Below are 12,094 nucleotides of genomic sequence, written 5' to 3'. Positions count from 1 at the left end.
AGGGTTTCAGGGAGGCTAATGAGGGCTGGTGGGGAAGGATTAAGTCCTTTAAATGGGGTGCAGAACCCTGGAAATTAGGGTTTCATCCCAGCCGGTCTACTCGTCGAGTTGAGGCCTCTCAACTCGTCGAGTAAGTTACTTAAATCACGCGGTCCTGATAATCTCTACTCGACGAGTTTGGGGCTTCCAACTCGTCGAGTTGCTTTGTAAATATGAATAAATTATAGATTAAATACATACCAGGATCCAGGCGTTACAGATGGGGTTGTGTTTCCGGTGAAATCAAAAGAGGCAGCAACCTCTTGGCATTTTCCCCTCACCTGCACTGTTGTGGCTGCTTGCCTTGCTCCTCTCGGGCCAGCCTCCTCCTTTCCTTTCGTATTGAACTCCCGGAGTAGAAGCGAAGCAGTTGGGAAGCTGCTTGAGCATCCCCTCGCTACCCCTTATGAGATCGACAATAACTCTATTGCTTCCATCCTTCTCCTTTCTTTAATCGAACCGAGAACCGGTGGTCTTTTTCCCCCTCCTCTTTGCGATCAATCTGCCACCACCGAGCCCTCCTTCTTTCCCTTTCTTCTTCTTCGTTCCCTGCCAAAAATAACCACCAGGAGGGTCTGATTTAGACGGAGCGGTTGAGACTGATGTACAGATGAGGGAGGCGTGCCCTAGGTATAGAGAGAAAGAGAGAGAGAGAGCGAGAGAGAGAGAGAGAGAGAGATGATAATTTGAAAGGAAAGAGTGTGAGAAGTTATAGGAATTAAATAAAAAATCAATTACTATTACACCCTTTTCACTGTTTTAAAGTTACACTTTAATACCAATAAATTTCATAATTTACATAAATGGTCTGTCTGATAATAACCTTAGATTTGAATATTTAGATGGTCTAGATTTGTTCTCGCGTTTTCAACCTTTTTGATGTTCTTATTTGATCATACTCATATATATATATATATATATATATATATATATATATATATATATATATATATATATATATATATATATATATATATATATATATATATAACTTAAGACGATTTATGTTCACATTTGACGTCAAATACAAGCGTTAGGGCCATGACATGCCATGACAAAGTTGTAGCGAACTTTTTAAAACCTTGATAATATTCTATATATAAGAAGGTAAAAAGTATATTGGCAAGAAAATTAATTATTAAAAACAAGAATAAGATGTTTAGTAATTTATGATAAAATAAAATAGACTAAGTATATGATTCTAAGTTATTCAAGTCACAATAGTCAATCTAGGAATTTATGTCCACACAATTCCTAAATATGTAAAGAAAAAAACACACAGTACAACACTTGCTAGTAATGAAAAAAAAAAACATTCCTACTACCTAACACAACACACTTTGGCACCATGGTAATAGCATCGTCAACACTTGCTAAACAAAGAAAAATAATTATGAGAGTAATGTTATATATTCTTAAATAATTTTAAAAATCATTAATTTAAAAATCTAAACAATCATTTATAAATATGATTTAAACAAGTTAGCTTTTTTTTTTTCTTGTTTTTCATAAAAGAAATATAACATTATTCCCATCAAAGGCCAAATGCAAACACTAAAACATATAAAATCATCTCTCATTCCTTATCTTAAACACAACTCATCATCCACTAAAACTATCCAAACAAGCAAATATTAGGCTTCAAGCTGAAATAGCTTTTTAAGGTTAGGCACAATTACATGTTTTATATATATATATATATATATATATATATATATATATATATATATATATATATATATATATATATATATATATATATATATATATATATATTCAAGTGAAGACACTATATAAAATAAGTGAAATGTAAAGAAACTATTTTATATATACTTATTTTGCATCATTATTAAGCAATAAAAGTATGAATAATCAAACATTAATATATATATTAGATTAATTTATGAATAATCATTAGTTATATTCACATTATAATCTACAAAACATATACACAATTCATACGTTAATCGAATATTACGTATGATTATTTATATATGTATTGTTGAGTAATATGTGAAAATATTCAAATTTGTATAATCTTGTTTGTGCCTTTGTGGTCGAACTAATTCTTAACATTGTCAAACAGATTTTGACCAAAGCTGTTTACGGTTCCATTATGTTTGGTTTGGTTTTGAGATTAGATTATGCGTTATGACACTCTTACATTTTCCCGCATATGATACATTTATAATACTCGTAGCTACCTGCAATCTTTTTAATTGAATAGATCCTTGTATTTTATGTATCTCTTATTCAAAACTAAGTAAATATTAACTATGATTGGTCGTGTAGGTAATAATTATCAAACTTTGAATAACACAAATATAATTTTAAAAATTAGTTAATAAAAAATAGAGATACTCGATATAATGATAAATTTAAAACAGGGTACCACCATAAATAAAGTTAAACCCAATAGTATTTTAAAATTTCTCCAAATATATAACGGCGGATACAGCGTACCATATTTTCCCACGCGGCCAACTCTCATTCGTTGACTTTAAATAGTCAAATGAACGCCAAATATTAAGTTAGGCATAAACCCAGATTAATTAATCTAATCACCTTCTTAATCTACTCCACCTATATATCCATCTCCTGTTCCCTTCATTCCTACATCACCTTCTCTAGTTCTCTTCATAATGAATCCACATAAACTCCATTACCTTTTCTTCTGCACATTATTGTGTTCAATAGTTTCAGGAAGCATAAAAGCTCAGATTTTTAATGAACGAGCTTCTCTCCTCACGTTCCTTTCCGGGATCACTTCCGATCCCGGGAACGTTTTTCAGAGCTGGAACAGCTCTATGATTCCGGTATGTAACTGGACCGGAATCACATGCAACAGGAATCGTGATTTTGTTCTCGAGTTAGATCTCAGCGGATCTTCGCTCCACGGAAATATATCTCCCGCCATTTCTGAACTTTCACAATTAACGGTTTTGGATCTTTCCAGAAATTTCTTCGAGGGTGGCATTCCGGGAGAAATCGGGTATCTTTCCGAGCTCAACCAATTAAGTTTATCGTCCAATCTTTTACATGGGAGTATCCCGCTCGAATTAGGATTTCTTTCTAAGATACAATATCTTGATTTGGGAAGCAATATGCTCGTTGGAGACATTCCAATGGCGCTTTTTTGTAACGGGACATCGGTCTTAGAGTATGTTGATATATCGAATAATTCGATTAGTGGTCCGATTCCATTGACCGAAGAATGTGAAATCCAAGAGCTACGGTTTCTTTTGGTTTGGTCGAATAAGCTTACGGGAAGGGTCCCAAGAGCCTTAGCGAATTCTTCAAAGCTTAAATGGTTGGATTTGGAGGTGAATGGTTTCGAAGGGGAGTTACCATTTGAGATTGTGAAGAATTTATCAAACTTGCAGTTTGTTTATTTATCTTACAACCGTTTTTCGGGCCCACTCGAGCCATTCTTTTCGGCTTTAAGTAACTCCCCATATTTACAAGAACTCGAGTTAGCGGGAAACAGACTTTTTGGAAAGATTCCCGATGTTATCGGGAATCTTCCGAAGAGTTTGGTCCAGTTGCAACTTGATGACAATCAGATATCCGGAGAGATACCTCCGGATATCAATAACCTTCTGAATCTCACCCTTCTCAACTTGTCTAGAAACCTCTTAACAGGAAAGATCCCGCATGAACTATGCCTAATGGAGAATCTCGAACGGCTTTACTTATCAGATAATTTGCTCTCCGGTGAAATCCCATCAGCTTTTGGGAATGTTTCGCGATTGGGTCTTCTTGATTTGTCAAAAAACCGACTGTCGAACTCGATTCCCGACACTTTCTCGAATCTGTCGCAATTACGGAGTTTGTTGCTTAACAACAACAGGCTCGTGGGAACAATTCCCTCAAGCCTGGCACAATGCGTAAATTTGGAGATTCTTGATCTTTCGTATAATCAAATTTCTGGTTTGATTCCGAGCGATTTTGCAAGATTGAACAGCTTGAAATTGTACCTAAACATCTCACACAATCACCTGAATGGACCTCTACCACCGGAGCTCAGCAAGATGGACATGGTTCTTGCCATGGATTTATCATCAAACAACTTTTCCGGTGAGATTCCATCACAGCTTGGAAGCTGCATTGCGCTCGAACACCTCAATCTCTCCGGGAATGCACTCGAAGGCCCTCTTCCCGATTCAATCGGGAAGTTGCCATTTCTTGAAACATTTGATGTTTCATTGAACAGATTGTCTGGAAAGATACCAGTATCTTTCCAGACATCTTCAAAGTTGAGACAGGTCAACTTCTCATATAATAACTTCTCTGGGAACGTATCTTTTCTGTTTCTTGATATCAATTCTTTCCTTGGAAACCCAGGGCTCTGTAGTGGTGGGATCGAAGGGATGCCAAATTGCAAGAACAAGCAGAAAAAACACTCGATTCAGCTGTGGGTTTTGCTTACCCTACTTGCCGTAGCCACCTTAATCATGTCTATGATTCCTGTAGTTTTCAAATGGAAATCAAAAAATAAATTTTCAAAAAACTTCAGCCGGAAAATTGGGTATGAAGAGAACGACGAAGAGGAAAGAAATGAACAGAACTACCCAAAGATCTCTCATCAAGAACTCATGGCAGCAACAAATGGATTCAGCAGATCGAATCTAATCGGAACAGGCCAATTTGGGCAAGTATACAAGGGAATTCTTAAAGACAACACGAAGATCGCGGTGAAAGTTATATCTTATACAAAAACCGAGGAAAGCTCTGGGAGTTTCAAGAGGGAATGTGAAGTTTTGAAGAATACCCGACATAGGAATCTAATACGGATCAAAACGATCTGTAGCAGACCTGATTTCAAGGCTCTCGTTCTGCCTTTGATGCAGAACGGGAGCCTTGAGGACCATTTGTATCCAAATGATGGTCTAAGCCGTGTGAATTTGGTACAAATGGTTCGCATTTTAAGCGATGTGGCTGAAGGGTTAGCCTATTTGCATAACTATGCTCCTGTTAAGGTGGCTCACTGTGATCTCAAACCAAGCAACATTCTTCTCGATGATGACATGAACGCTATAGTTTCAGATTTTGGGATTGCTAAATTGGTGAAAGAGGATCACGAGAAGATCCCGATGGCAGTTGGTGAGCCCCCTTCGGTTAGCTCGACCGATGGACTGCTTTGTGGGTCAATCGGTTACATTGCTCCCGGTAAGTAACACCCGTGTTTATGTGTTTTTTTAAAAACAATTGCATTTTAAAAACAAAATTATTATCCATTTATAACATTAACCTTTTAAATATTTACCATAATGTATTTTGTCATTCATTAGTATTATCACTAACAATTTCTCTTATACTCGAAATACAGAATACGGTATGGGTAGGCGAGCATCAACACAAGGAGACGTCTACAGTTTCGGGGTCTTGTTGTTGGAGATGATGACAAGAAAACGACCTACTGATGTGGTTTTTGATGATGGTTCAAGCCTGCATGAGTGGGTGAAGAGTCACTACCCAGACAGGCTTGAACCCATTATAAAAGAAGCTCTTTTGGCCTACGGACCAATGTCATGCAGTAGTAAACTACTACACGACATGATCTTGGAGCTGATCGAGCTTGGGTTGATATGCACACAATACAACCCCTCGACTCGACCGACCATGGTGGATGTGGCTCACGAGATGGCTACATGGAAAGAATACTTATTTAGGCCTTCGGATCTATCGACTGAGTGACTGTTTAGTTTCTAAAAGACTAACATACTTAGATACAATTCATTTATGTTTATTGGTGATGTTTGATTGTGCATTATTTACTTGTAGCTTTAGCAGAGAAAAGTTGTACTCAAATTTTAGTGAGTGCATGATTGTATCGCGTCATGAAAATGGACCTGTTGCCGAGTGATTGTATGCCAAAAGAGACTAATGGGAATGTCGCAATAAACTCATTTTTTATTTATTTATTTAGAGTATGACAATGCTTTATAAATATAAAGTAAATTTTACTTTATTTTAGTACATATATTCTAACTTAATTTACAATATTTCTTAATTCTCCATCATTAAGACCAAATCGTGGTCATTTTTGTTAAAGTTAAATCATTACAGCTAATCTAATCTAGCAATACGATACAATACAAAAAAAATATAATATATTATCAGCAAAAATAGTATAATAATGAAATGCATGTTTTAGAAAAAGGTTAGAATGACCATCGAGTAAACCTTATACAATACTAATGATGGTTTTTGCCATGTGGGCAAAATCGATAACTACGTCTAAAAATATGCAAGAGAAGCGAAATGAAAATTTAAATGGTCTGTGACATTGTTAGAGTGAGAAAAAGTACTTGATTTTAATTAAAAAGAAGATAATTTTATTCGTAAAGCCTTGTTTGACAAAACGTTTCGTTTTGAACAGAAAGTCTTGTTTGACACTATAAGTTTCTAGCGTTTGGTTTAAACAAAACGTTTCAAATCCAAATGCTACTTCATATAGTGTTTAACAAATCGCTACAAGTTACAAGCTATCCGCTACCCGCTACCTGCTAATATTGACGAACACGTATATTTTATCTTTACCAGAATAGCTTTTACCTTGGAAGATAAAAAGTTAACTTCAGCTTTATCAATCTTGAAAACTTTCACATTCTTTATAAGATTTTCGCTTCTTAAATACTTTTACAAAATATTTGAATAAAAACATGCATAATTTATGTATTAAACAGACCAATAATGTGCCAAAGAATAAACCTATTCATAATTTTGTAGAACGGCTTACACACAATAGTTTTTTTTTTTTTTATTATTATTTTATATATATATATATATATATATATATATATATATATATATATATATATATATTTTCTTTGAGTACGGCTTATACAAACTATTAACGATAGCTATCATATCAGATTAGGATTACAGTTGTATTTGAATGTATTTCAAATTAGTCTATCATTATCTAGTGGTAGGGTAATTGTTGTATATATAATCGTTGATGATTAATGAGGAAGGCAGTGAAGCCAATTACCTTTATGGTATCAGAGCCTTGATTCTTCTCAATTATACCCATCTTCTTCTCGTTCTTTACCCACTTTCTAAATACCAGTCGACACCATGGTTGCACCAGGAGATACTTCCCAACCAGGAGACGCTTCCCAACCCAAAGAAAATCCCAAATAGTTCTTTCACCCTGCTTTTGCTGTTACAAACATCAAAAACGTTATACCTATAATTCTTGATCAATCTGATAATCGCTTTGCATCATGGGTAGAACTCTTCACCATTGTTGCCTGCGCTAATGACGTTCTTGATCACATCAGTACAGAAGCTCCTCGATCTCCTTCCATTGACGATACCACATGGAACCGACTGGACGCCCTCGTCAAACAGTGGATTTACTCTACTATAACCCTGGAACTACTTCAAGCAATCATGCTACCAGGAGCCACCGCACAACAACTGTGGGACCGCTTGCAGGAAATTTTTCAAGATAATAGGGCAACGAGAGCAATTTACCTCGAAGAGCAATTCAACACAACTAGATTGGATTCGTTCTCCAATGTCACTGATTACTGTGCACGTGTGAAGACTCTCTCCGACCAACTTGCAAATGTCGGCAAACCCGTATCTGAAACAAAAATGGTGTTACAGTTGGTTTCCGGCCTGACCCGTGGCGAGTTTGACACCATTGCAACCTTGATTCAACAGTCGGACCCTCTTCCCTCCTTCAACAAGGCTCGATTGCAACTGCTTCTTGAAGAGACGCGACGAAACAAACAAGATCATTCCTCTTCTCAAGCCCTAATTTCACAGAGTTCTGAAAATCGGAATGCCTCAACCAATTCTGATTCGACCACTGCTCGTGAAAAAGACTCCACCGGACGAGGCTATCGCGCCAGTGGCAGGGGAGGACGAGGAAGCACTCGTGGCACCGCTCGAGGCAGAGGAAGAGGCCGCGGTGGTCGTGGTCAACAACAACAGACAAATTGGAATGGCGCTTCCTGGTATCCGCAACTGATGTGGGCGCCCCCTCCCTGCCCGTACCCGACATCCAACACAATTGGGCTTCTTGGTCCACGACCCACTGCTCAACAATACCCACAAGCCCAGTTCGGGAATCAACTACAACAACAGGACCACCAGAAGGCTAACTTAACTTCTGGTCCTTCTCATGGCCAAGGACTCATGACCCACACCGAACTTGATAGTGCGTTCCACACCATGCATATTCAACCTCCGGATGGCTCATGGTACATGGATACGGGTTCTACCTCACACGTCACTAATGACTCGGGTAAAATTCTCAACTATTCTCCTTTAAGTAAACATAAGTATATTTATGTAGGCAATGGACATCGATTACCAATTACCGGTTATGGCACAACCTCTTCTCCGTCCCTACATTTTCCTTTTAAACTCATCGATGTGTCTCTCGTTCCCTCTATAATTAAGAATCTTGTTTCCGTACGTAAATTCACTTGTGATAATCTTGTTGCCATAGAATTTGACCCTTATGGTTTTCTGTGAAGGATCTCATTACGGGGAAGCTCATCACACGATGCAATAGCTCGGGCGACCTCTATCCCATCACTCACGATTTGAACATCAAGTCTTTACCTACCGCCCTTCATACTGCGTCTTCCTCAACTTGGCACAATCGTTTAGGACATCCAAATATTTCCGTTTTTAATTCCTTATGTAATCGTCAATTTATTCCTAGCTTTAAACTTAATAAAGATTCTGTTTGTCATGCCTGTTCCTTAGGGAAACATGTTCGATTACCATTTACTTCCTCCACATCTGCTACATATAAACCATTTGATATTATACATGCCGATTTATGGACATCACCAATTGCTAGTAAACTTCAACACAAATACTACATAGTTTTCCTTGACGATATCTCACATTTTATTTGGACTTTCCCTCTAAAATCCAAGTCTCAAGTATTTTCTATATTTATACAATTCCAAACTTACATAAAAACTCAATTCCAATTATCAATCAAAGCATTCCAATGTGATAATGGCCGTGAATTCAACAATTCTTCATTTCACAACTATGCTAAAACCAATGGCATGATTTTTCGGTTTATGTGTCCTTATACATCCTCTCAAAATGGTAAGGCAGAACGAATCATACAAACAATAAATAATATGATTCGTACCCATCTTCTTCAAGCATCACTTCCACCATCATTCTGGAATTATGCACTTGATGTATCTACCTATGTTTTAAATATCACACCTACTACTACCATCCAAAATTTCACTCCCACTGAAATTCTTTATGTTCGAAAGCCTTCCTTCTCTCACCTCTGCACCTTTGGTTGCTTATGTTACCCTAACCTCACCTCCACAACAAAACACAGGCTTGACCCTCGTATCACTCCCTGTGTCTTTCTTGGTTATCCCTCCAATCATCGTGGATACATATGCTTACCTCTAAACTCATCCACACCTATTATATCCCGACATGTCATCTTCAAAGAAAATATTTTTCCATATTCCAATTTATCTCCATACCGCAATCACTCGTATACGTTTCTTGAACCTGCTGAACCATCCCCCTATCTCACTCATTACCAACGATTCCTTCAAAATCCTAGTCCCACCAACACAACTATCACACCCGTCGATGCCACCTCCAACCGTGCTCCTCTCACCCCTACCTCCGATGCTAGTAATCTACCAACCACTCCACACAACTACCAGCCCATCACTTGAGCCCATCATCGGATATCTCTAACCTTCCTCCCAGCCCCCAAATGGTTGTTTCCCCTCCATCCGATTTCCTCACACCCCCATCTTCCCCTCCTACAGCTCATCCTATGCAAACAAGAGCCAAGAGTGGTATTTTTAAACCCAACCCCAAATACTCCTTCCATACTCATGACATTTCTCCCATTCCTAAAAACCCAAAACTTGCTCTACTTGACAAAAATTGGAAAGATGCCATGCTTACTGAATATAATGCTTTACTTAAACAGAATACTTGGGAACTTGTCCCTAAACCACAGGATGCAAATATTATACGATGTCATTGCCTGTTTCGACATAAATTTCGTTCAGATGGGTCTCTTGAACGATACAAAGCGAGATTAGTTGTTAATGGGAAATCTCAAGAAGTTGGGGTTGATTGTCATGAAACTTTTAGCCCTGTGGTTAAACCTGCAACAATACGTACGGTACTTAGCTTGGCACTCACTCGTAATTGGGAGTTACATAAACTGGACGTCAAAAACGCTTTTTTACATGGCTCTCTAAACGAAACAGTATTTATGCACCAGTCCCCCGGTTTTCATCATCCTTCTTATCCTAACTATATGTGCATGTTACGTAAGTCTTTATATGGACTTAAGCAAGCTCCTAGGGCCTGGTACCAACGGTTTGCTACATATCTCTTGCAACTTGGTTTTACGTGTAGTAAATGTGATTCATCGTTGTTCATTTACACCAGTGGTTCTAGTCAGGCCTACCTGTTACTCTATGTGGATAATATTGTTCTCACCGCTTCCTCCACTCAGGAATTTGAAATGACCGACTTGGGTCCACTTACATACTTCCTTGGCATTCATGTTACTCGCACTAAAATCATATGTTCCTTCACCAACGCAAGTACACAGAAGAAATTATCAAGCGAGCTAAATTAGACATGTGCAAACCTGTTACCACTCCGGTTGATACTCATTCCAAGCTTAGCCTCATGACTGGGGATCCGATTGATGACCCCTCTTTGTATCGAAGTTTAGCTGGTGCACTTCAATACCTTACGTTTACAAGGCCTGGCATCTCCTATGCGGTTCAACAAGTGTGTCTTTTCATGCATGCACCACGAGTTCCTCATTTTAATTCTCTCAAACGTATTCTTAGATATCTTCAAGGAACTCTTGAGCTTGGTTTGCATCTTTATCCATCCCGGCCCACTCGACTTATCGCTTACACTGATGCTGACCGGGCTGGTTGCCCCGATACTCGACGATCCACTTCTGGTTATTGTGTTTTTCTCGGGGATAACCTTATATCGTGGTCCGCAAAAAGACAACCTACATTATCTCGCTCCAGTGCTGAAGCGGAATATCGTGCAGTCGCAAATGTAGTTGCCGAAACATGTTGGCTCCGTAACCTTCTTTGTGAACTTCATGTCCCGCTCCTACGTGCTTCACTTGTTTATTGCGACAACGTTTCTGCGGTCTACCTTTCTAGTAATCCCGTTCAACATCAACGTACCAAGCACATCGAACTTGACATTCATTTTGTTCGAGAAAAGGTAGCACTCGGACATGTTCGTGTTCTTCATGTACCGTCTGCTCATCAGTACGCTGATATCTTCACCAAAGGCCTTCCTCGTTAGTTGTTTCTAGATTTCAGATCTAGTCTTCGCGTCCTGCCGCCTCCCGCTACGACTACGGGGGAGTATTAACGATAGCTATCATATCGGATTAGGATTACAGTTGTATTTGAATGTATTTCAAATTAGTCTATCCTTATCTAGTGGTAGGATAATTGTTGTATATATAATCGTTGATGATTAATGAGGAAGGCAGTGAAGCCAATTACCTTTACAAACATTCACTATTCTACTCTTAAATCTTTAGTTTTTATACTTAACGGGACTTAAACCTCTTCAACCTTTAATTGAACGCACATATCCATCAAACTGATACCACTAGACCAAAGACCATTTGGTAAACCTGTTCATATAAGTTCATCGGTTTCTATTGATTTATCTTTTTTTTTCTTTATGAATTGAAAAAATAGTTACTATATACAATATTAAACATAATTTCCGATCTAGACTATAATTATAACATATAAGAGAAACTAGGGTTTAATACATAAGCGGCGGCGCGTCGCGACCCGGATGCGTCGTGACCATGAATATGGGTCGTGTCGCTACTTATGGATGTGGTTTGTGTCGCCTCACTCAGGACTTGTGCCATATTTTGCCAAAAACCCTATTTCTTAATTTTAATTAAAAACAACTTGAAAGTAAATCATACCTAAAAAGTGGGTATTACAAATTCTAAAGAAAACTCTTTTATTTAATTATATTATTTAATACATAAATAAAATATCTATTTTGT

The 12,094-nt window shown here is 37.9% G+C and overlaps 2 protein-coding genes across 2 annotated transcripts; both read left to right on the top strand.

The window, feature by feature from the left end:
* The first annotated feature begins 2,675 nt into the window (after nucleotides 1-2,675).
* LOC145125316 (Leucine-rich receptor-like protein kinase family protein) lies at nucleotides 2,676-5,963 on the top strand. The gene is made up of 2 exons (XM_079060786.1): nucleotides 2,676-5,208; nucleotides 5,369-5,963. The coding sequence occupies exons 1-2, from the start codon at nucleotides 2,682-2,684 to the stop codon at nucleotides 5,734-5,736; spliced, it is 2,895 nt and encodes a 964-aa protein (XP_078916912.1). The 5' UTR covers nucleotides 2,676-2,681; the 3' UTR covers nucleotides 5,737-5,963.
* A 1,477-nt stretch (nucleotides 5,964-7,440) lies between these two features.
* LOC145126984 (uncharacterized) lies at nucleotides 7,441-8,535 on the top strand. Its single transcript, XM_079062244.1, has one exon. The coding sequence runs from the start codon at nucleotides 7,441-7,443 to the stop codon at nucleotides 8,533-8,535; it is 1,095 nt and encodes a 364-aa protein (XP_078918370.1).
* The last annotated feature ends 3,559 nt before the right edge of the window (nucleotides 8,536-12,094 follow it).

The sequence above is a fragment of the Lactuca virosa genome, chromosome 7 (assembly GCF_052849685.1).
Source record: "Lactuca virosa cultivar CGN04683 chromosome 7, Lactuca_virosa_CGN04683_v6, whole genome shotgun sequence".
NCBI classification, from domain to species: Eukaryota; Viridiplantae; Streptophyta; class Magnoliopsida; order Asterales; family Asteraceae; genus Lactuca; species Lactuca virosa.
The sequence above is the reverse complement of the archived record's forward strand: the minus strand, read 5'-3'. Positions and strand labels throughout refer to the sequence as shown.